Source organism: Phascolarctos cinereus, unplaced genomic scaffold, assembly GCF_003287225.1.
Source record: "Phascolarctos cinereus isolate Bilbo 61053 unplaced genomic scaffold, phaCin_HiC Scaffold_2;HRSCAF=192, whole genome shotgun sequence".
Lineage (NCBI taxonomy): Eukaryota > Metazoa > Chordata > Mammalia > Diprotodontia > Phascolarctidae > Phascolarctos > Phascolarctos cinereus.
In genome coordinates this window covers 168,569,751-168,594,754 of record NW_027555625.1, presented here as the reverse complement: position 1 = coordinate 168,594,754, position 25,004 = coordinate 168,569,751, and the positions used below count along the sequence as shown (strand labels likewise).

Sequence of the window (25,004 nt, the reverse complement as noted above, 5' to 3'; positions counted from 1 at the left end):
AAGCTCAACATTTTCCATTGCAAATCGTTCCACGATCCTATCACCCAGATTTTTAAACGTACTTTCTGACTTTGTTTCATCCGTGAATATTAGGATATCATCTATTATGTAACCCATGTCTTTGATAAAAACATAAAGTAGCATAGGACACTCAACAAGAAACTTTGCAAATTGAAATAAAGCAATGAATGATTATTCTTTCAGGTTCAACCATTCAACCAGTTCCAAATCCACCTAACAGTGCTGTCTTCTTTAGCCAAAACTATCTCATCCACAAGAACAGCATGTTGTGATTGTTGACTCTTTTTGGTTGTGTCCAAGTCTTCATGACCCCATTTGGAGTTTTCTTGGCAAAGATACTAGAGTGGTTTGCTGTTTCCTTCTCCAGTTCATTTTATGAATGAGAAAACTGAAGAAAAAACAGGGTTAAGTGACTTGCCCAGGGTCACATAGCTGGTAAGTATCTGAAGCTGCATTTGAACTCATGAAGATGAGTCTTCCTGGGACTCTATCCTGTGCTCTTTGTACTAATCTCATTTATGAAATATTTCCCCACCACTTTATATCCTTCCCATTAGGGTCTCACACAAACACATTGAAACACATGTGTGCTGGCAGTACTCTTACATTGCTAAGTGATAAGATTTAGACCTGGAAGGGACCACAGAGAGCATCTGCTTCAGCATTCTCACTTTGAAAATGGATAAATGGAATAGTTACATGACTTACCAGAGGTCATAGGGAGTGAATGACAGATCTGGAGTACAAATCCAGGCTTTCTGATGCCAAATCTAACGCACCATACTCAGCAATCTCTAAACTCAAAGGACACCCAGAAACACCCAGTCCCTAGTAACCAACACTTTTTTTTTCCCCTGTGAACTTTCACACTCTCAAGACCAAAGAAACTGGAACAGGCTGCTCATCATCGCCTTTACCCTGGACTATTTCAGACCAGCCCTTAGCTTGGAATTCATGCCTCCTACACTTTTGAAAATGACAAACTCTGCCAATCTTCCAGATGGGTCACCCAGGTTCAGTTTCTTCCCCCACATACAGTGCTTTGAATTAAAAAAATTTTCCACCTATGCTAATCCTACAAACACCTGGCTCTCAGGTAACCTGTAGCTGAACGTTTTTTAAACATAGGGAATAACAACCTGTCTCCAACCTTCCCTTCCCCACATAAACATATACAAACGTATGTATTTATTGTGTGAGCTTACTGCTTAAAATTAACTTTTCACATAGCCTTTCCTGAAATCCCATTATCTTCTGATATTATAGAGTTACTAACCTATCTATTGAAATCAGCCTTCTTAACTGTTTTGTGGCATTGATCTTTTTATCAGTGTGGTAAAGCCCATAGATCCCTTCTCAGAATAAGGCTTTTAAGTGCATAAAACAAAGGATTAACAAGGAAACCAATTATATTTAAAGTCAGCAAAATGTGTATATTTTTTAAAAACAAGTTCATAAACCTCAGAAAACTCTGCTACAGCACTCCCATGTAATGAAGATGTGCTCAGGTTTTTTTAATGGAGAACAAAAAAGGTACCACATTACTTCTTAACCACCCTCTATTCCTACCCCAGAACAGCCAGGGGCATATTTCCTAATCCCTTTTCTGCGAACTTCTCTGGAGAAGAGGGGGAAGAAGACTGAAATCAGGGTACTGCTTATGAGCTTAGAGATTAGCCCGATTTACTCTTTAGAGAAAGCCCCAAAGAAATTCAGAAGAGACAGTTCTTTAACAGTACTTGCCTATGTAAATTTCAGCAAGCCATTTCCTTCAAGGAACAATTTTGCTTTTTCGAATGTAGCAATAAAGAATCATTGCGGCTCATTAAGCAAAATAGATTTTTTTTTTTTGGTTTAAGCACTGGCAACTGCCCAAGAAACATTTGTCACTGCTCAACCAGACTTTCTCTGTCATTAGGTGTGCTTCAACAGTGGGAAAACAAGCTCCCTCCCACCAGACCCCACCTTCCAGAAACCCAGCTGTCTGAATGGAAAGCAAAATGACAAATCTATATTGCTTCATTAAGGCAGGGAGATTGTATATGAATGTCTAGTCCTTGCTGCTCATGTTTCCCTTCCTTACAAGCTGAAACACATCTTGTCATTTTTAACACCATCCTTCTAACTTTAAGCCCCCACTGATCCCAAGAAAATGCTAGGTATGACTGGGCAAGCCTACAACATTTGCCTAACTCCTTTGCTCTTTTCACATCAAATGCAATTATTTTGCTGAAAGAGGAAGAAAAATTTTCCCGATAAGGCTGGACTTGCTCCATTCTTTGTATTTACGTCTCCATTGCCTGGCATATGGTAGATGCTAAATGCTTTTGTCTGATTCTGACGGTTTGTCCCCATGTGTTGATCTAAATGGAGTAAGGTGGTATAGAAATTGAAGAGAGATGCTCATTTTCTCTCGACTAAGAGACCTGAAAAATTTGGCTTAACACAAGCAAAAGGCCAACAGCAAAGAGGGAGGCAGAGAAACTTATTCACTGAATCAGGCTTTCATATCTCCACAGCCAATGAGAACCTCTGGGCACAAAAGAAAAGTGACTTACCTTTGTTGAGGACTACTGTTGGGAGAATGTTCAGAAACCATCTACAGGCCTGTATCCTGGACATCTCAGTTCATCTCCTTTTGCTCCTGTCTCTGACCACAGATTGGGGGATGATGCCAACAGCTCTCCCCTCATTCTGTGGATAGCAGGGGCAGTTTCCTTCTAACATGTCATTTGGCTTCTGGCCCAGGGAAAGAGCAGCTTAATCCATTCTGGGCAGCTTTCTCCTAGCAAGTGAAACCACTGTGACCTCTGGGCCACATCATGGGCCGGAAGCCAAATTACCACAACTGCAAGCCCGATGAATGCTAGGTTTTGTGAAGATGCCCCAAGAAGTGCCTATTCACTTCTTGGGACAAGGCAAGTAGATTGGCTGGGTATTACAGAAGCTTGTAACAACTATTTCCTCTGTGGTGAGAAATAGCCCCATCAAGTTGGAAACATTTACTAAGGTGTGGTCTATAACAAAATAGCATTAATATTAACCCAAGTAACTAGAAATGAATTAAAATTTCCCCCTACCCCACCCCACCAACTTTACCAATCCAGCTTGCTTTGAAACTTTTTTTTTTTTTGCTAGAGCACAAAGCCAAACAAATAACTCACTGGGATGGTCTAGGCAAATAACCCAGTAGAGATTATTCTGGAATTGTTCGTACTTGTTGCTAAATTAATCCATTTTGGTTTTATAGTAGCATCAATAGAGAGAGTTTTAAGGTCTGGGGATAAAGGACTGGGATTTGAATCCCAGCTCTCCTACAAACTTAAAACTTCTGGGCCAAGTCTCCTCACTTGTCAAATGAAGAGGTTGACCTAGGTGACCTTAAAGGTCCTTTTCAACTCAATCCATGGTCCCACCTGCCTTGAGAGGATCAGAAATGGGTCTTTTTGAAGTCCAGCCTAAAATTTTATCAAGTTCCATGCTTCCAAAACAAATGAGCTTAAATGGGTAGTTGAGAGTCTTTTCAAAATATCAGAGAAGGAAATGATTTACTTGCCATGGAGCACTTCCTTCCTTTCTGCCAAGGGTGCCAGGTCACTTCAAGCAAATGACCAGAAGAGATTCTACCGGGGATGGCCAAGGCCCGCAGAAGACTGGGTATTGAGCATCAGGAAGTTCAAACTCCACACCGTTCCATGTTTTCATACAAAAAATTTAATAAATATTACTTTTTCAAAATTTATTGCCAGGAACAACACATCAAAGATGCATTTTCATGTTCGTGTAACACTCATAGCACAATACAAGGTATCTTCATGATCTCAATGGTTAACCAATGAGATTACTCTGTTTATAAGCCTTTTCGATCTTACATGTTGTAACAGCACTTTGATCTCCTCCCTTGTTAAGGCGGGCAGTGTAATCTATGGCAAATCTAAACAGTGATCTTACTGGACATTCTACTGTTCAAGTATTCAACTAGCTTATTCGAATACTCCCTAAATGCAGTAGATTACAAAAAAAAAATCAAATCTACAAGTGGTTCAGTATTACATATTCATGGTGAAAAAAAAAAATCAGAATTTACAAAAGAAGATTGCTGTGCTTCCAACTTCATGCTAAATTTGATTTTTTTTTGTTATATGCAACCACTCACATTTTAGCTATGGGACATCATAGCTCTCAGTTTGTTCCCTTGAACTGCTTTGGAGCAGATTATCTGCCTCTTTTCTTTTCAAGTCTAAAGCAGCAAACAAAACACAATGAAACACAAACCTGTTCTAGTCTAATTCTCTAAACTGCCTCAGTCAGTACTTACAAGAGTCTTAAAGTGATACTATAGGTGTTTCAAACATTTGACATTGTACAAAAAAAACAAAAACAAAACAAAAAAACCAAACCCAGCATCAGGGCATGAGAGCCCATCCTATTGTTTAAAATAAACTATTTTTAGAACACCTTAATTTTGGCTTATAGGCAACATGTAACAAGTAAATAAGCTCAAAAAATAATAAAGCCATTATACTTACAAAGCTATCAAAAACCTTCAAACTCTAAACACATACATATAAATAAAAAGGAATGATATTAAGGCTCTTGATTATTAAGTTAATAAATCAAATATACACAGTGATTAATAAAAAAAGAATTATTTACATAACTATACAAACTTCTACTTTTGACACATTTTCCTCTTTAAATTCTTCATTTTACCAGCAACTGCTAACATCGATTTCCCCCCCTCCCCCAACAAAAATACAATAAAAAAAATAAATAATAAACATTTGTGATAGTTGCTGTGGTTCTGAGCTGCAAAGGCACTTTCAAATACAGAACTAGTTGTACGTCACCATAAAACCAATATACAAAAAAACTCAAAAAAGATTCAATAAATATAAATAAAATGTATTCGTCTAAGACCGCAATAAAGTTGGGACACCTGGCAAAAAAAAATGGAAGCTAAAGGACAGCTAACAAGGCCATGCGATATCTGAGGAAACCCTTCCGTGATGGATCAGCTGCAGCGGAATTTACATTCGGGCATTTTTGACTAGTTTTGCATAGATGTGAAATGCAGCCACATTTGGTATTCCAGCCAACCACAGCAACTATCATTGCCAGTGTAAGCCAGCTTGTCCAAACTTAAATTAACACAGGGATTCTAAGTCAATAACAGCCTTAGACTCCAATATTACACAACAGTTTAAAGACCTACAAACTCAAGAGTGCCCTTCACGATATTTAAAGGCAGCACCCACTGTCTGCTATACAATGTATTCCATTCGATTCAGGCTTTGGGCACTTTCTAAGTCTCTGTTATCTTGTTTGTTTGTCCAGTTTGGGTGCTTTGTTGGTGTGCTGTTGGGTGGTTTTTCATCTCTGTCTACTAGTGTGTAAGCTGGTTGCTTGGCAAACCGGGCCTTCTGCTGGTGCTTGTCCATATCATCCTCTTCTACTTCAGAGTTGTGTGTCCTTATTTTGGCAATTTTGGAGTTTTTATTTTCGTAATCTTTGATGGGGACTGTGTTGGCTCCGTGCTTCTCAATGGGGTTTTTGATTTGGTTCAGCTGTTCCCGCACGTTATTGGTGGTGTTGTCATCAGAGGCCGTGTGTGTGTGGCTGCTTGGCTTTCGGCGTTTCCGGAAGCACCAGTAAAAGGCTGTTACCAAGCAACAGATCCAAGCCACGGTTAAGACAGAGCTCAGTAATGGAACCAGGAAATCTGCGAGACAGGCACAAAACCAATTAGCCTCCAAATAATAACAGCTAAAAAGTACTTCTTAGTTTTCCCATACACGCAGTACCTAAAAACGAAAGCCATAGGGTTGGGTCCCTTTTCTTTTTCACAATTGCAAATTAAGCCAATTCCCTGCTTGTTAAACAGGTGCTGGATGGAGAGCCTTGGAGACTGTAGGGTTTCTGTTCCCAGGAGAGGGCCAAGATGGGCAGCAGCCATACAGGCTTCCTCATGCTGCTCTCTCAGTAAGTCCTATCGGGAGTCCCGAGATCTGTCTGGCAGGGACAAACCGAAGTTTGGATCCCTCGATCCCAAGCCCTTTTAAGCATGGTTACTTAGGTCCTTAGCAGCATGAGACAGAGGAAAGGCTAAAACCAGACCCACAAAATAAAAGAATCCCTTCTACTCCAACCAAAAGACCTTCTCCAGCGGAAGTGTGAGGTCTATAGCAGGGGTCAGATACGCGGCCCACAGCACTCCAGAGTGCAGCCTGTACCAGATTAAAATGTAGTTCCTATCTGATTCTGTGTCGAGGTATTAATTTAATGTGTGTGTGTGTGTGTGTGTGTGTGTGTGTGTGTGTGTTGTGTATATATATATGTATGTATGTATATATGTATATACAAAGGGGTAGTTTTATAACTCAATATGAAGCCTGAAAGGGATGCTCATACAGGGTTTAGTGACCCCCATTTCAATTTGAGTTTGATACCACTGGTCTACAGAAATTCAATCCGAGGCTATAGCACCAAGTACATATGGTATGGCTTCTCCAAAGAAGTGTGTCTCATCACTTGTCTAGCAAAGATAAGCAAGCTCCTGGAGGTCAGAGAAGTTTTTGTTTTGTCTTCCAAGCTGTAATTTCTTATGCACGTCGGGTATTTAATACATTCTGGTTAGATTAGATTCAAAAGAAAAGACTCTTAAGAGAATGGCAAGGGAGCCTCCAAACAGCAAAGGCAAAATTGCCCCCACTCTGATGAGAAGCGCCAGGGGGACCAACCATATAAAAATGCTTATGGTCACTTTCAATCTATAACATGAAAATTCTGTCAAAATCCTCTGAGCCTCCTATTTGCCTGTCTACCTTAAGGAGAATGATGATTTAAAACCATAAAATGGAAGTATATTTATTAATGAGCCCACAGCAGTATGGTGGAGAAACAATAAAGTCAGGAGACCCGGGCTCTAGATCTGGCTTGGCCAGGAGGTAGCTGGCAATTGTGGATTAGACATTTAACATCCTTGAGCCCTTGTGTCCTTATAAGCAACAACAGAAAAATCAATATAGGCTATCTGATTTCTAGTCCTACTGCTCTGTGACTCCAAGATCCTCATTATGGCAAAAACCAGTATTTTAGTATTTCACTCACACCCACCTGTTTTGCTTTTCATGGGTCGTCTTTGGACTCTGACTTCTGCAACTGCAGCAATGAGAGTACTGTTTCCATCACGCTTACTCACGAGATCTATAATCTTGTCTGTTATTTCTTTGATAGGGTTCCCATCCTCCCGGGTATCTTCAGCAGACTGGAAAAAAGACATACAGTCAGACCCAGGTGTTATGGGAATATTGAAATCATCATGGCTAGCATACTATATGCAGAAGTGTTAAAAAAAAAATCAAGCACAGAGGCCTATATAATAATTTGGAATTAGTTTTCAAATTAGATCAAATTAGATCAAATTAAATCAAATGATTAGGGATAATCAATCCCACCGAACTTACAATGGCAACATGGATTTCGTTGTTTGCAGATGGTGATGGCTCACAGGCTATGTAGATAGAATACTCAGCTGAAACATTTTTCAAAATATTCAAATTCCTCAGTTCACTGCAAATATGTTCAGTGGTAAGGCCCTAAAATAATTCAAAACAAAAAGGAAAAGTCTTATGACTCATGGAGCAGAAAGATGACTAAATTATCTTTAAACCAAGTTTGCATTCTCCAGTCTTGTTCTGCCACAAAAATGGAAGTTACATGTCAGACCACTACTTAAGCGTGTATAAGTTGAGTTTAATAACAAATGCATGTCTGTAATCTCTGCCATGAGCTCAGGGGTTCTGAGTTACAGTAGGGCTTAAGCTGATCAGATATCAGCACTAAGTCTGATGCCAGGATGATAAGTCCCTGAGAGTTGGGAGTGGGGGGAACATACTATCAGCCTACCTAAGGGGGAGAAAACCAGTCCAGTTAGGAAACAGAACAGCCCAAAGTTTCTGGGCCAATGGGCAGTGGTCATTACACTTCCAGCCTAGACTAAAAAAAAAAAATCTAAATACTTACTGGTGACATCATCTCTTTGTTAAAGGTGAATGTGATGTTAGCACAGTTGTCCTGGTAATAGGAGTCAGAGGTACATTTTGTTTTCACTGGCTGAGGATTTGAAGACCGGCATTCACCCACTCCAGTACAGGGTCGTACAAAGCACTGGTCATCCTGGATGGGGACGCAGCTTTGCCCAGCAGGGCATTCATTGTGACCTTTGCCATGTATCAGACAAGGTCTAGGGCCACACCAGACCTAGAGAAACAACAAAAAATTGCTTACAAAACACAGCCCTCCCCACGGATGACACAGAAAATGCAAATCACAGTTCCTCCTCATACCTTTGAGCAGGCAACCTTTCCATTTAAACACTGACAGGCATTACAATCATCATCCCATTTAGCACCATCTGGCATCACTCTCCCAGTGGTAATACAAGGTCTTCCTGTAACTAAAAAGGTGGAAAAAAGTGTTAGAGTAAATTACAGTTCTGTAATTGTAAGCAGTCAGAGCCACAGTGTATTTTTAGCAACCCAATTGTCCCTCCTTCAATCTCCCTACACAGCCCTCTCACTCACAGCTGAATGCAAACTAATTGGTAAATGGTTGCAATAGTATTCCAGTGGCCCCCTATTATTCCAGGATCAAATACAAATCTCCTCTATTTGGTATTTAAAGAATATGAGTCCAACCAACCTTTCCAGCCATAGTATATGTTATTCTCTGTAACATGCTCTACTGATCTTTTAGCTATCCTCCCACTCAATATTCATTCTCCCACCTCCATCACTTTGCACAGCACAGAAGAAGGCACTCCTTCTCACTCTAACACCTTTGTTGCTAATGCCTGCCCCTGTCCCCCAAGTACTCTTCCTTTATTTTCTATTTACTTAGATGTGCACATGATGTCATTCCCTATAGGGTGCAAGCTCCTTCAGGGCAGGTACTGTTTTTATTTTTATCTTTGCCTCTATAAAGCTTAGCACATAGTAGGTGCTTAATAAATGCTTATTGATTGGTGATACCCTCCTTTCTACATACAACCTTTGTGCTGTCTCCATAGAGGTAAACCGGAGTATGATGAACAAGCATACCTTCTTGGCATTTGGGGCCACTGTGACCAGGTGGGCAGATGCACCGATAGCCATTGATTTCATCTACACATGTAGCTCCAAAAGCACAAGGTGAAGACTGGCATTCATTGATATCTAAGAGAATTTGAGGTAGGGGACATATATTTAATCTCACCTATTACAACACCACCATGTTGGCTTATTTAAAAAAAAAAAGGTTGCTAATGCTCTCTGGCTATACATCTTATCCGAGTTAAAACAAATACAATTCATCTTTAATGCCAAAGTTCTTAATGCTAGGAGCCAAAATTCCATTTTTACAGTCATTATTAAAGTCAGTGTCCTTTCAGCTATAAGTTAAAATTATTAGAGGGGAGTATACAAACTACCTCAGGGTCTCAATGTAGATTAATTGACCAAAATAGTTTAGCTGGCATTTCTTCCTCTTGAGCACCAAGCAGCACATGAAACTAATGCTAACTGGGAAGAGGATCAGGTTGAAGGGCATGTTAATCCCAGCTGGAGGCAGAAGGTCATTATATACATGATTTTGTATGGCAATGTTAATTTGAAGGGAATCTTGGCCTTGAGTTTTCTTGAAATATGCAGAGGAAAATTCTCACTGAGGGAGGAGAGGGGAAGAAAGAATGAAGGATATGGACGGACAGACACACACACACTCTCTTAGCAAAGTCACCAGGAATTGCTACTTACTTATTCTGCAGTCTGGTCCAGCAAATCCTGGAGCACATTCACATCGGTACCAATTGTCTCCATCCACACAAGTTCCACTGTTATAACTAAGAAGAAAGCAAAGATGCCTCTCAATTTCAAATCACATAAACCAATAACTGTATCTGGTTGTGACAAGATTGCCCAGACACAGTATACATACAATACATAAAACAGTTTTTTGGGGGAAAATAAAAGTATAACATTTTGTATGCTTACCAAGGATGAGGACTGCAGTCATTAGTATCTGGGGAAAAAAAAGTCACTCTTTAATATAGAGGTCAATGATAAGAAAACTCATCTATCACTGGGAAAGAAGAGATTTATTTCTGTTATGCCCAAGTGACATGCTGTACTTAGTTAACATTAACAAAATATGCTTCAATCTTCTACTAAATTAAATCCAGGTCTCCGCTCCAACATTCTGTTGAGTTTACCGTGGGACACTTGGACACAGGAAAAGAATCTTGTCAAGAAAGGACTGGGAAGAAGTGAATGGAAGCAGACAGCCACTGGCACACAAAGAATGACGGAAAAGAAGGACTACATCTGTGTCCACTTATCTCATTTGTAACTTTCTCATGCCCAGGTCAACACTATATCACAGAAAGTCATTAAAACAAAGAGAATCAGGTGATACTAAAGCAGACTTCAAATAGCTCTCCCTTCTGGTTTCAATTTAGAGTCTCAGAGGGCGACAGGATGAGCCAACATTCTCATCAGGCAACACTTAGGAGAGTTCAAGGGAAAAGACTCACTTTGAGTACAAATGGGTCCTTCCCAACCTTCTTTGCAAACACAAGTAAAGGAGTCTCCATTGACCACACAGGTACCACCGTTGTGACAAGGGTTGGGCAAACAGCTACTGTTTCTAGCTATAAGAAAAAAAGAAAAAATATCACTGTGCTTTAAAATGGGTCCAAACAAGGGAGAAGATGCGAAGATACACACACACACACACACACACACACACACACACACACACACACCCGCCCTCCTTGCAAGACCACTTGCCCATTGGTACAAAGTTACCTATGTTACATGTGGCTCCTTCCCAGCCTGCAGGACACATGCACTTGAAAGAATCTACTTCATCATAGCATGTCCCGCCATTATTACAGGTTGCTTCATCACACTGGCTGTCACCTAGAAAGAAGCAGTTCAGAATGAGATCTACCCCATGGGCCTTCTTCATAGGATTTAGCAAGTTCAAATAATTCACTACAGGAGGTTCAACTTGTTTGGGGGTAAGCTTCAACTTACGGGAGTGGCAGGTCTTTCCTTTCCACCCATTTTTGCATTCACAGTAAAAATCATTGACCAAGTCTCGACATGTACCTCCATTATGGCAAGGATTTTTACTGCAGTCATTAATATCTATAATTAAAAAGGAAAAAAATCAAGCTGAAAGATGTTTGCCCCCAATAGTAAAGATTTAAATGCCAATATGGTCTTATCTATTAGAACTCAACAGATTGACCCCAAATCTCTGAAGTGGATTAACTTCCCCAAGGCTTAAATTCTAGCTAGACCTGGCTATATACTACTCTGTACAACATTCCCCTATCATCTTTACCTCTAATTCAACAAGTCAGTCAGTAAACATTTCTCTGTAGTGTCAATGGAAATAAAACTAAAGGAAAAAAAAAACCTGATGGAAAAATGCTTGCTTCTTTGGAAGCAAGCGGGGCTAATTTATTATCCTAATTACACAGTCTGTGGTCCCACAACATGCAGCTGAGAGTCTCTCCTCCTGCTGTTGTCAGCATAAATGAAGGTAAACAGACCAGAGATGCTGTTTCAGTACAGAAACAACAGCTCTAACAGTTTTAGAGTTCTCTGTTAACACGGTGGAGGCTACCTCACTGCAGACTGACTTCCCTTTCCCTCATGTCCTCTCCCCAGAGCGGCAGCACAAGGAGGACAGCTTACTTACTGGTTTCACAGTATGTCCCCTCCCAGCCGTCACCACAGATACATTTGTATGAGTTGACACCATCGATACAAGTCCCACCGTTTTTACAGGGGTTGCTTTCGCAATCATTAATATCTGCAGAAAGGACAAAGGAAGCAAGACTTCAGAGAAGCTCTCCCCTTACTGTAACAGAAGCCTGGGGCTGCCTCCCTTAGAAACTATCCCAACACACCAACCTTTGGGATTCTTACCCAAATGGCTCAAAACACAAAGCACCTGCCAAGACCAATTCTTTATGGAAACAGAAGGAAAAGAATTTTTTTTAAAAGAAAACTAGATAGCTACATTATATTGCCTTTTAAGAAAAAAGAGTGTAAGAGTTTTCTAAAAATGCTATAGTGGGATGAAATTAATTTTAAGACAAGATAAGCTACATAGAAAATAAAAATCAAAGTTTTCTCATCTCAAAGAGACAAGACCATTCAGGAAACAAGTAGGATTCAAAAACATTTTAAAATGTATTCATGGAGACTGAAAAACCAATGTAATAATAAGTTAAACCCCAGAGCAGACTGCCCACCTCTTGGTGACTAAGCACCCACTACTTATTGTCCTCCATGGAGTTAACAGGCCAGTCTAGCTCCCTAAGAAAACTCACAATGAAACTTCTCAGGGAACCCTGCAGTTCTGAACACAAAGGCCCACACAGACCACTTGCAACCTTTCGGGGTCTTACTTTCATGGCAGTATGTCCCAGTGAAGCCTTTGTTGCATTCACAGGTGAATTTGCCTCCTGCTTGGCTCCTGCACTTTCCATGGGGCCCGCAAACGTTTGAAGAAATGTATCGCACTCCTTCTGGCGTGTCATTGGAAGCCATTGCAACAGTACAGCTGTCAATCACTGAAAGATACACAGCCTCAGGATCAGGGCATTCTCACTTACAAAACACAGAGCAACTAAGCACACGAACCAAAACTGTTCTTCCTAATAGATTTTGTACCTATCAGCTAATGGGAGGATAATGTCAACAAGTCCAGAGACTAGGACTCTAGTACATGTCTGAATCGATTCGAACTCTGGTCTTCGTGACTCTAAGCCTAACTCTCTATCCAATGGACCACCTAATTCTAAAACTCTTGTGTTTGTGGGATTTGACCTTGCTGAATACTTAGTTTGTACCTCTATCAAATTTGGGTGAAATTGGCTAAGGACATACAAAGTTACTTATCATTTACTTCCTACTGGCAACTTTACCTCTGAGGATGATGAGGCATGTAGGGGCTACAGTGGAGAGAGTGCTGGACTTGGGAATCAGGAAGACTACAATTCAAATGCTGCCTCAGATATTACTAGCCATGTGTCCCTAAGCAAATCACTGAACTCCCCTCTACCTCAGTTTCTTCATCTGTAAAATGAGGATAACACCTGATGGGGTGGGGTTATAAGGATCAAAGAAGATTATGTATATAAAGTACTTTGCAAAACTGAAAGTGCTACATTAACACTTGTTATATCATTCAAAGGTATTAAAAGAGAGCATAACTAAAATATCCAATATTCTTATGTAGTGCCTCCCTCTCTAGAAAGACAAGTTTTACTCTCTGTAATAAAATGATTCTTTATCACCTTTTCCCTTCTAAATTAACATAATTATCAGTTATATCAATTATATTTTGGGAGGGTGGGAAGGGAAAAACTTCTGTGGCTGACAAAAATACTAGAGTTTCTTTTGGCTTTTAAGGCTTATTTTAAGGACTTGGGAGTCTTTTGTGGCCTTGGGCAAGTTATTTTAAATGAGGAAGTTGAACTAGAAAATGTCTATGGATCTATAAATTAACAAAATATGCTTTGTAGATAACTATGTAGGGGAAGGAGGGGATATACATAAATTATATATATATATGCATAAACACACATACATATGTATATATAAATGTCATTTGATCTTCACAACATCCCTATTGGGTGTTTTCTACAAGTATTATTATTATCACTTTACAGGTAAGGAAACAGACTTCAAGACATTAAACAACTTTCCCATGGTTTTACAGCAAGGGTCAGAGACAGGATTCAAACCCAGAAATCCTGGCCCTTCCAGCATTCTTTATAACACAGCACACTGCTTCTACTATACTTTCATTAGACATGCAAGCAGCTTAGGTACCACAATGCATTGCACATTCTTTCTGTTGGGAAGGGTAACTACTTGCATAGTGTAAGGGGCCAGCCTTGGAGACACCAAGTCCTGCCTCTGACCCATTCTAGCAGGGTGTCTGGGAGCAAGTCGCCTGACCTCTCGGTGTCCCCACAAAACTTTAAGAAGTTATAGCTTCTTGTCAGGAAGTGTGTTCTCTACAAATGCAATCACAAGTCTGGTCCAAAAAATAAAAAAAAATTTAAAAAGGAAAACCATCAGCCAACAAGAACATGTTCTCTTATAAACTGATTTCTCCAAACCATTTTAGGATGAAAAATGCACCCTAAAGGGTATCCCTAGACACAAACACTATACTTCCTGGTATCTCTAAGGGACTCCAGAGGACAAAGGGCCAAGGGAAGGGAAGAGCCAAGCTTTAGGGTGGGTACCTTCACATGGTGTTGTTCGACAGTGATCTTTCAGGTGTGAGCAGTTCTTTCCTTCATAATCCTCAGGGCACTTGCAGAAATAGTCACTGGCACGATTATAGCACTGGGCTCCATTCTGGCATGGGTTGGGCTCACAATAATCGATGTCCAACTGGGTGGGGGGAGGGAATGAAGAGAAGAAAAGGAGAGTATTTTTTTTAAGCGTCAGTAAAATAAAGGATTTCATTATTACTCCTTGCTCTGCTCTAGGCAGCTGACACGGTGGAATCTGACCTTTTTAATCTATTAATTGTACATAGTGCATGATATATCCAATTATATGTGCAGTGAGTTTTTTGAAGGATATGAAAAAGGCCCCAGAGGGCCACAGTGAAAACTCAACTGCCTAGATACACAGACACTGTCAAGTCTTTAAATTAAAAGACTCTTCCAACAGCCACTGAGTTTTCCTACGGGCACTTGTGGGACAGACAACCTCAAGTAGGGCTTTATATGGTTCAGTGAGACTGAGGTATTTGGTGTAAAAAGTCCCAAGGGTGAAAAGAAGAAGGAAGAAAAGCCTTTGCTGGTAAGAACCCAAGTTATCTGGGTTTGCATTTCACCAATGCTCACCTGACAGAGGTTTCCCGAGAAACCAGTGGGACACAGACATTGGAATCTATTGATTTCATTCTGACAGTGACCCCCATTCAAGCAAGGGTTGCTTGCACATTCATTGATGTCTTTCTCACAGTGATCTCCTGCATAGCCAGGTGGACAGATACAGCGATAACCATTAACCAAATCCTGGGAGAGACAGAAAGAATAAAACAAATCAAGCCTAACACATTTTCATTATGCCAGGCCAATGCATAGATTCACCATTGCTCTAACTCAGCAAAGTCCCTGAAATTTTTCGTTAAATACCAAGCTTATCAACATTTGCAGAAGGAGGAGTTTGTATTTGCATTCTTTCAAAATGACTGCCAATAAGGCCAGGGTAACACAAGCCTGGTTCATTTATAAAGATATACTTTTCATATGAACTTTAGAATTTTGTACAGACCAAACATTCCCAGGTTTTGCTCTTTTCAGTATAAGAACAAATGCTTAATGACTGATATTCACAGCAGAAAATAGTTATTAATTACCAGAGTTTTGATTTAAGAGGTGAAATTTACATACCCTACAGGAAGCATCATTTTGACATTGGCCAAGGCAGTCATTAATATCTAAAAAACAAAAATAAATCAGCAGATTATTAAGAGGCATTTTACATTTAAATGAGGTGCAGTTTAAAAGGTTTCTACCGCTAAGGACAGATAAAGTGGTTGTCAGATTTCCTGTATGCTTTCCTTTAGATAAGGCTATTATAATGGGTGGGAACCCTTAACCAATTCCTCCAGCAGAGTTAATGAAACTTCACATCATTGTTTTAAGCCATCTTATCAGAATATGACCCCGTTACCAACTAATGAGCTTGATAAAATTGTGTATTTTCATTCCAGACTGACTACTCCCTTTCTGAAAACATCACACTTGGGCTTTCCCATTACCAAGCCAGGCTTATACTGATAGTTCAGTTGCTTTTAGCAACCCCATCCTTAAAACCAAATAAAAAAGATCAAGAAAAGTGGAAGTCTCTTACTTATATCACAGTTCTGACCAGTCCAGCCAGGAATGCAATCACAATAGTAGCTCCCAATCAGATTCCTACAGGAATTGGCATTTATGCAAGGTTTTGCCTCACATTCATTCGCATCTAAAAGGGAATGGAAACCATCAGTACGGGTTTGTCTTCTTTCATCCCTTGCTTCTTCTAAGATAAAACAAAACCTCAAAGTGCAAAAAAACAAAAACAAAAAAACAGGCTTTCTAGTTTCACCCAAAATATGATAATTCCTTTAACATACCCAAATTCTGGCAAAGTGGATTATTAAACCTATTGCTTTATTTCACATTGAACTTCAGGCTCCAAAGTGCCTGCATTTTACAGCCTATCACCACCCTTACTTCTTTAATTACAAGGTGCTAGATAAAATAATTGATAACCATCCAGTCTAATTAATAACTCCCCCAAGGAACTAAATAATAAAAGAGGCCATCAGCCAATTGGAAAGCACTATAGTGTAATTGTTGGGATTTAAATAGGGCAAGAAGAATGCAGACAAGCTCATTCTTCATGAGATCATCCACATTTTGGAGCCCAGCTGTAAACTCCTTGGTCTGGGGGAGCTAACATTGCTTCAAGAGACTCTCATCATTTTCCCACAGAGCGTAAGAAAGCTAGCTGGTCCATTTTCAATTTACAAAACCACAAAAGGCATTCTATGGAATTGACAACAAATTATATTATTTTGCAAGTTGAGTACTTTTGTTTTCCACTCATTTTATTAAAACTTTGTTATCCTTGATAGTCCTGATATCACTAAACAAGTATTTTTAAAATATTAAAATTACACAAACTCTTCTTTTTCTTACCTATTTGACATGTTTTGCCAGTCCACTGTGGAGGACAAATACACTTAAATCCATTCACTAGATCCTGGCATGTTCCTCCATGACCACAGTGATTTGGAGAACAGTCATCAATATCTGTCCCCCAAAAAGGGAGGGGTGGAAAAGAGCAAAAACAAAAAGAACTTAGTGTACTTCAATAGCTAAAAAAGAGGCAACATAAACATAAGCTCATGCACATAGGCAATATGATATAGTGGCAAAGGCTGGAGTCATCAGACTTGGGTTCAAATCCCAGCTTTGCTCTTATTAGCTGTATGATCTTGGGCAAATAAATTCTCTTTTCTAGGCCTCACTTTCCTCAGATATAAAATGAGAATATCATACTACCTGAACTCGAAGGTCAATTATAGTAAATCCTACTAAGTGGTCATTTGGTAAAAAAATAAATGATATGTCAGAAATATAAAGGGATCAACTACTCTGCATTTGGTTTTTATTTTGATCTAAGTAGCCTACCATTCCAAATCATCTGAACCCAATAAAGCAGGGGACCCTAGAAACACAATTATGGTACCTATTTTAGGTTTTTTAAAATTCCTTTAAAAAAAATTCACTCTACATTCCCTTAAAATTTTCATCACATCCTTGAGAGACAGCTGAAAAGAACTGACTGTTTCACAGATGAGAAAACCAAGGCAGAGAAGAAAAATGGCCTTTCCAACATTACATTTATTCTGCCAATTAGCCCAAATCCTAAATTCTACCTTCTTGTCACTTAGGTGACCCTGCCATGAATGGGCTGCATGTAACAGTTTGCCAATGCCCCCACCCCCAATTAAATGGAGCACCACTAATGAATCTGCACTGACTACCATTTCAGTCACCTCACTGCAACATTCCAAGGCTAGAATGAAAAATGAGCAGGATTCTGTCTGGACAGGGCCCCTCACAGTGTTGAGAAGAAAAGCAAGAAGATATTGGTAAGACATGGTATCCTTGGATAAAGGGTTCCACTAAGAAATAATTTTAATGAGGTAAATAATCAGTGTTACCACTTCTAGTCCAGGGAGTTACCAAACATATTAATAGGAATTATTAGCCAAATACCACCATAAACACAAATGAGGATAACAGAAAAGATTGCCATGAGTGCAAAGGCAGCCTGGTGAATAAGGCAATAACAAGTGTAACGTTCTCCCCTGTTTCCTCCCCTATTTCAAGGAATGCTAATCATTCTGTAAAGATGGGATCCCAAACATACACTTACTTGTGGTACATGTTGGCCCAGTCCAGCCTGGAAGACAACCACATTCAAATCCCATAGATGTTTCCAGACAGCTTCCTCCATTGTGACAGGGATCAGAAAGACAAGCATGTTCCGCTAAACAAACATAATGAAAGAGAATAGGTCAGTATGGCAGTACCTAGTAATGGTCCCAAGAAATACCTCAAAAAACCAAAACAAAACGAAACAAAAAAAGAAAGTACCTTTTCTGCTTTCTAGTCAACTACCAACACACTTTAACTTCCTTCAACCTCCTTCCCTCCCTTCCAAAACACACACACACACACACACACACACACACACACACACACACACACACACACACACACACACCCCATCAACTCCTTGGCTACCTGCCTAAATATTTCATCTTCTTTCTCTTAGCAGCTTATGATACATTCATACTGTATCAAGGGGATAGGAAGTCATCTTTCATGCTAAGCTGACAGAATCAACATTCCAAGACATCTCCGAGTTAGGATCTCATAAAACCTATACAACCTCTCACACTTATCAGCAACAAGGAAACAACTTTGCAGATTCTAGAAGGGTTTCAATTGTTCTAGTTTTTAGATTTTGTAGAGAACTTAGATTTTTGGCAGATGCCTTTGGTACTTAGCTGTAAATTTTTACATTAAGAAAAAATATACTTAAAAAAACACTTTGTCATTAAGAGCAAAAAAAAAAATCAATGATGATTTAAAAAAAAAAAAGAGAGATGTTCAGAACACTTACCAATTTCACAGTTTGCTCCAGAATACCCCTCTGGGCAGGAACACTGATATTTGTCAGGACCTGTGTTACTACAAGTACCACCATTCAGACAGGGCTGATGAGTCCCACAATAATTAAGATCTACAAAACAAGTACCAGAAAAAAAAAAACTTTATGCAGCTTATCATCTTTATTTCTACCTTCACTTACCTTTGGAAAAAAAAAAGTCCCTCAAGGCATGGCTTAGTTAAAACCCAAGTTAACACAAATTCAATGTATTTATAACCCATGCCTAACTACCTCCAATAAATGCCTCTTGCCACAATACCTGGGACTCCCTCTGCAATCAACCCCACACACATACCATGCATTAAAATTCAAAATTTACACTTGGCTATCTAGAAGATTAGCATACCTTTGTCACAGAGCTGACCACCCCAGTTGGTTTCACAGAGGCATTGCCACGGTTCAATGCAAGTGCCATGGACACATCCTGGGTGCGGAATGCACTTATCACAGTACTGGCCTTGCCATCCATACTGACACCTTAAGACAAAACAAAGTACAATTTTTTCCTAAAGTCCTAGAATTAAAGCAAAAATGACGGAAGAAGGCCCAAGGCTTCAAGTATCAAACAAAGCAGAGAGAGAAAGGGACATAAGGGGAATTGGGGAAAGGTAACTTTCAAGGTTTGTTTGGTGGTTCCTTATAAACAAACATTTTTAACCGTTTGGCCAAGGTCTCCTAAAGCCAGACTACTTACAAAAGGATAACTGTTCTGGGAGAGCCCAGTGTGGTGCCATGGAACACAATACAACTCTATTCTCAGGCACACACAAACGAGACAGAGAGGGTGGGTGTGCAGGATAAATCAATCTCTGAACTGTGTCAGAATGGACTATAAAGGGGGTGGGGGCAGTTTCTGAAAACAATGGTCATGTGAAAAATTTTCATGAATGCAAGATTTGCAGCATTTTGTCTCCATGATTTGTGTGTCAATAGTAAGTCATGACCTGACACACACAAATCCAAGAAAGGACGGAGTCTACTTGGTTATCCTAATTCTATGTCTCCCTTTCCCCCTTCCCCTTCCCTCCTTTTGTAATGAATGTTGTAGTGCCTTTTGGGGAAGGGGGGCAAGGAATGAGGAAAAAAAAAATATATCAAAAACCAGTTCTTGGTGGAGTAAACTGAAGGGATGGTGTCTGACCCATGACAGTTCACGTTTATGTTAATTGCTGGTACCTAGGAATACTTACTTCTCTCTTTGCCAAAAGAGGTCAGCTAGGTTTATCTAATGTTGAGGAATGGAGTTCAGTTTCCTATAAGTGCATTGTTAATTTGAATCTATCTAAGCCAAATGGTTTCTTTGATCCCCAAACAAAAACACAAAACACAAACCCACACTTGGGATAGGAGGGGAGGGGAAGGGTCTTGAACTCTTCTCCCCGTCAAGTTTCAGAGCATTTGAAACCTTAACCAGTCTTCTCAAAAAATCAAGGAAACCAAGGATTTTTTGAGAGGGAAAAAAAAAAAGAAGAAAAAAATGTGATAACAGTAAGATGGGAAAGCAAGAGCCCATGTCAAAGGAGAAATAGGCTCTACTAAAATATTTTGTTCATGAGACATGGGAATAAGTGATCAGCAGCAATTACCCTTTAAGCTGTCACTAAGTTATGAAAATAAACCCTTGTATAGAAGTCATTTAGGCTTTCAGTTTTCAGAAAGCTGTGTTCAGACCAGTAAATCCTTGTCATGGGAAAACTATAGGGATCTAGCTAATAGCTAATCACCCACAGCTAGTGATGAATTTAACCCTCTGAGAATCTTGACTGACTAACCACTTCCTACTAATTAAATCCAAAACAAAAAACCCAACCCATGCCACACTCTCCCCCCCAAAAAATACCACCACAAAAATCAAGAATTCAAAAGTAATGGAAATCAAAGTACTTTGCCAGTCTCAACAAGAAATGAAAATACAAAGTTAAAAAGTCAGGAAAATAAAAATTAAGTCAAAGACCACTTGGGGACCAAACTAGGGATGAAAACTGGTGGGAGAAAGACAATGACTCCCTCAATGACCAATCAGAGAAGCAAACTGATTATGAAACATCAGCATTTTGTAGTCCTCACTTTCTTATAAATTAAAGAACTAAAATCTCTATACACCCTCACTTTGGCTAATAAATACAATAAAAAGGGCAGCTGAGGACCTGACTTCATTTTTTAATTAATGAGGGCTCTACCCTTAAGTACAACAAAGGTGGCCAGGAGAGGTTATGGATGACTTCAAAAGAAAACAAATAAAAATACTGAACCTAAAACAGGAATCTACAAAGTTATGCCAGTTTAATAATACATATGATTAAGTTTCTCATGAGAAAATAAAGTTCCTTTGCTTATGATGATGATTCATAATTAAGTTTGATATTATTGGCAGACTCGCAATAAAGAAAGTAATCACTTGCACCAAGGAAAAGAAGTTATTTTAAGTCTGTTTGGGAACAACTGTAAACACACAACCAATAAACCCTCACATGTGAAAGAGAAGTTCAGCATATATAACCCCAATGAAACTTAAGGAAGGTGGACATTAAAAATATTTCTGAAGCAGACACAGAAGAAAGATTTTGTAAGAAATTTTCCTTCCTTCTTTTAAAGTCAGGAAGACAGAATTTTTTTTTAACTATGCAAATGAAGTGTGGGAAAGTTGCACCTTAAGTAAATAAGGGCACCAGTGCATGTCTGGGCAGTGAGTGGGAGGTGAGCCTTAGAAAGAGAAAGGCCTAAAACCTGGAAACAAAGCCTGCTGTTCTGGCTGGGAGACAGCACCCCCTATAAGGCATGTTTATTCTGATGACAGTAGCACAAATCTTTGTTAGACTCAGCTGATAGACATCTAAGCATCTGGCCCAGTTCAGATGCGCTAATGATACTTCAAGTCTGATTTACTCTAGAAGGCTATTAATTAGAAAAAGTTTATGTAGGTGTATTTCAGCTAAACAGTTGACAGCAATGAGGTTAAACATTAGAATCATCCAACACCAGGACAGTTAAATATTAGAATGACTAGGGCAATTACTCCTTTAGTCTTCCAAAAAAATAAAATCTTACTTGAATATAGGATAAAGGACTGTTACCAGATGAAAATCTCTCTAATTAAAAAAAAAAAGGGGAGGGGAAAGAGAGGGGGGCAAAATATTTCCCTCTACTGGCTCTCAACCACTTTAAATTCCATAATATTGACATGCCACTGTCACTTCCCAATTTTTTTCTTGTAAACAGAAGCCTTGTAAAATACAAACGTGGGACTACAAAGGACAGAATGAATGAAACTAAGGGAGTGATATACCATAACTCTGGAAACTGGATGCTTCCAGAATGTTCCTGAATCATCACTACTCCCTTACAACAGGCAGATTTCTACACCTGTTCTAAAATAGAAGAGAATCCTCAGGTCACTCTGGTTCCCTCCTTTGGAGGAAGGTTAACAAACCTCCCTTGATTAAAACCAGAGTATCTTCCATGAGAAGAAGCCCACTAGGCCTGGCAACCTATTAAATTATTGGGCTCTAAATAAAGCCTAGCACTCATATAAACTAGTTCTGCAAAACTTCCTTAACTTTTGGTCAGATACAATTTGGTTAGTTGTCATTTCTGTCAGGACCCCCCTGTTGATTGGCTCCCCTCTCAAAAAAAAAAAAAAAGGCAAAATCAAATCAAAAACCAAAACTCAACCCGAAAACACTAACAATATTAAATTCTCAGTTATTGTGGACTTTTGTCTAAATTTTAACAAAGAACACCAGTAAGAATTTTTTTTAAAGTGCCTTCCCAAATGTCAAGTAACAATATAGAGCATAATTCAAAGAGCTCCAAAATTTAATTGTTAAATTGTTTGGGTACGTCCCGGCTTTTGGGTTGCATTATTACTGGGCCAGAATGGAACAGACTTCAAAGCAGAGAAACAAAATTCTGCATTCATCAGTCTCTCCTGACAAGATTCCATCCCTGTTATTAACCTCTCAGCACTTGGAGCCTGCATCTCCACTGCAAAGGAACCTAGAGATTTTACTAATCCCATTCTAAAGAATGCTTGACTTTTGCCTATTGATGGGAAAAGTGGGGGAAGGGAAGGGCAATCTAGGAGAAAAAGGAGACGAGACTAAGGAGGGTGAGGAAGAAAATAAACACTCTGGTGTAAGACAAGCTAAAGAAAGAGTCAGAATGGCAGTGCAGTCTTAAAAGATTACAAAAATCTGCTCCCAATTTAGAGGTGGAATTGGTCAACAGTCAACGCATGAAGTGACTGAATTTGCCCTCTCATACAGTTTTTCCAGTTTTGCAAGAAAGCAAAGGAGTGTTTGTGTTTCATCACACAGCTGGTATGATTTAATAAGCACTTAAGATACCCATTTTTGAATAAGTTTTCCCAGTCTTCCACAGAACAATGTGGAGAGATATCATGCTAAACGAAGCTTAAAACAAAATTGCTTGATGCATAGCTATAGATATAGATATAAATATTACCTGCACTCTCCTGGGATCTTGCAGGAACCATGTTTAGGGCTACAGCCCTGACGACAGATGGCTGTGGAAATAGAGTTAAGAATTAAAAAAAAAAAAGTATACACACATACATGTCAGCATGCTGCCAGTTTCTAGCATCCACACAATCGTGGGAATGTTTTTAAATCTCTGACTAGCACTATAATCCTACAAAATCCACGATTTAAAAGGTCTCTAATATCAAGTCTACTGGAAAGAGAATAAGGTAGGAGGTGCCCCACAACAGCAAATCCAGCAATTCAGCTAATATCTTTAGCTTTAAAACTGCAAGCACATGTTACCGTCTATCCCCAAACATATAAGCATGCTTTTTGATAATCTGCAGGCAAAGAAGATAGGCATATGATGGGTATTTTACATATTTTCTAATATAAGCAATATATGGCACCAGAAGACAAAAGGACAAGGGTCGAATCATCCCTTTCACAATCTCCCCTTCCCTAAAATAAAGCCCTCAGCACTACACAGTATTAATTACAGCCCAAGCCTGGCTCCAGATCTTCCTCTTTTCTTCTACTACTCCATTAAAAAAAGTCACCAAGGAATGCTTAGTTTCAAGGGTGGAGCCCACTGAGTTCCAATACTGCAGCAAAGATCATTGGTCCAAATAAAGTCTAGCTTCAAAGTTTGTAACATGTTATATATCCTACTTTTTGAAAGAGGTATGTAAGTGAGCCCTTAAATTTCTTGTTAACCAGTAAGGGCCAGATCTCAGTAACAATCCATGTATCAGACCCTTCTTTGTATTTATATTACAAGTTTACTTGAATGGGTCATCTTTTCCAATGATCTTTCTACTAGCATCATCCCTTAACACATTATATCATCTTTAGCTCAGCCAGAAAACTGGCATTTTAGGGTGTTTGGGGTCAGATGAGACTTTTGTTTTTTTAAGAGATCTAGTCCTTTTCCTTTATTTACAAGTGAGAAAAATGAAGCCACTTGTTCAAGGTTACAAAGCTGATTAGGTAAGAACAGGGTCCAGAAACTAGGTCTGCCATCTAATAGCTCAGTGATCTTTTCACTCTAACCAAGGGTACTAAGTTTCTTCTCTCTCCTGACCTGCTCCTGTCAAAACACCCAGCCACACAAAGCAGCTGTGTCTTCTACTCAGAGTCTTTGAAAAGCACCAAGTGCACTATTATTCGAAAAGCCTAGCTCTTTTTACCGTGGCTGGATCAAAGAATAAACTATTTCTTCCCTGAGCACCTCTTGAAACATATCAATTCTCCTTGAAACACAATTTCTCCTAATTAGTGTTTAGATTTCCACTAAAGTTGACCCAAAGCTTCCTCAGGGTGCTGACATAATCCTGGTTTTCTTAGGCCATGCTAGCAGGTCCTTCCAAACTGGAAACGAAGGTGGATCAGTGGCTAGAGTCCTGGACTTGTCAGGCAGACCCGAGTTCAAATCTTGCCTCAGACACTCACTAGAAAAGTCACTCAGACTCAGTTGCCTCATCTATAAAAGGGAAATGAGAACTCTCACAATGTGGAGAGTATCAAATGAAATAACATGTCTAAAGTGCTTTGCAAAGTGCTAGCAAGCATAGGTCCAATGGCGGGATCATATCCATCTTCCAAGACTGAGCTCAACATTAGAAGGCTGGATAAAGAGCAAGTCTTGAAATTATCTACTAAAGCCCCATTTGTTTCAGTG

At 39.4% G+C, this 25,004-nt stretch overlaps 1 protein-coding gene across 2 annotated transcripts in view; it reads right to left on the bottom strand.

Moving 5' to 3' along the window:
- Positions 1-3,712: 3,712 nt before the first annotated feature.
- JAG1 (jagged canonical Notch ligand 1) overlaps positions 3,713-25,004 on the bottom strand; it is a 41,334-nt gene continuing 20,042 nt past the window's right edge. For both annotated transcript variants that reach the window (XM_020986021.2, XM_078149718.1), the window contains exons 6-27: positions 23,307-23,367; positions 19,189-19,319; positions 18,795-18,914; positions 18,042-18,155; positions 16,796-16,909; positions 15,963-16,076; positions 15,500-15,546; positions 14,948-15,121; positions 14,336-14,486; positions 12,485-12,649; positions 11,770-11,883; positions 11,097-11,210; positions 10,866-10,979; positions 10,592-10,708; positions 10,053-10,080; positions 9,816-9,901; positions 9,123-9,236; positions 8,370-8,479; positions 8,047-8,283; positions 7,488-7,619; positions 7,138-7,288; positions 3,713-5,743 (exon numbers count right to left, since the gene is read on the bottom strand). In XM_020986021.2, the coding sequence (XP_020841680.1) occupies positions 5,286-5,743; positions 7,138-7,288; positions 7,488-7,619; positions 8,047-8,283; positions 8,370-8,479; positions 9,123-9,236; positions 9,816-9,901; positions 10,053-10,080; positions 10,592-10,708; positions 10,866-10,979; positions 11,097-11,210; positions 11,770-11,883; positions 12,485-12,649; positions 14,336-14,486; positions 14,948-15,121; positions 15,500-15,546; positions 15,963-16,076; positions 16,796-16,909; positions 18,042-18,155; positions 18,795-18,914; positions 19,189-19,319; positions 23,307-23,367 (2,966 nt within the window). In that variant the 3' untranslated portion in view covers positions 3,713-5,285. The remainder of the gene's footprint in view (positions 5,744-7,137; positions 7,289-7,487; positions 7,620-8,046; positions 8,284-8,369; positions 8,480-9,122; positions 9,237-9,815; positions 9,902-10,052; positions 10,081-10,591; positions 10,709-10,865; positions 10,980-11,096; positions 11,211-11,769; positions 11,884-12,484; positions 12,650-14,335; positions 14,487-14,947; positions 15,122-15,499; positions 15,547-15,962; positions 16,077-16,795; positions 16,910-18,041; positions 18,156-18,794; positions 18,915-19,188; positions 19,320-23,306; positions 23,368-25,004) is intronic.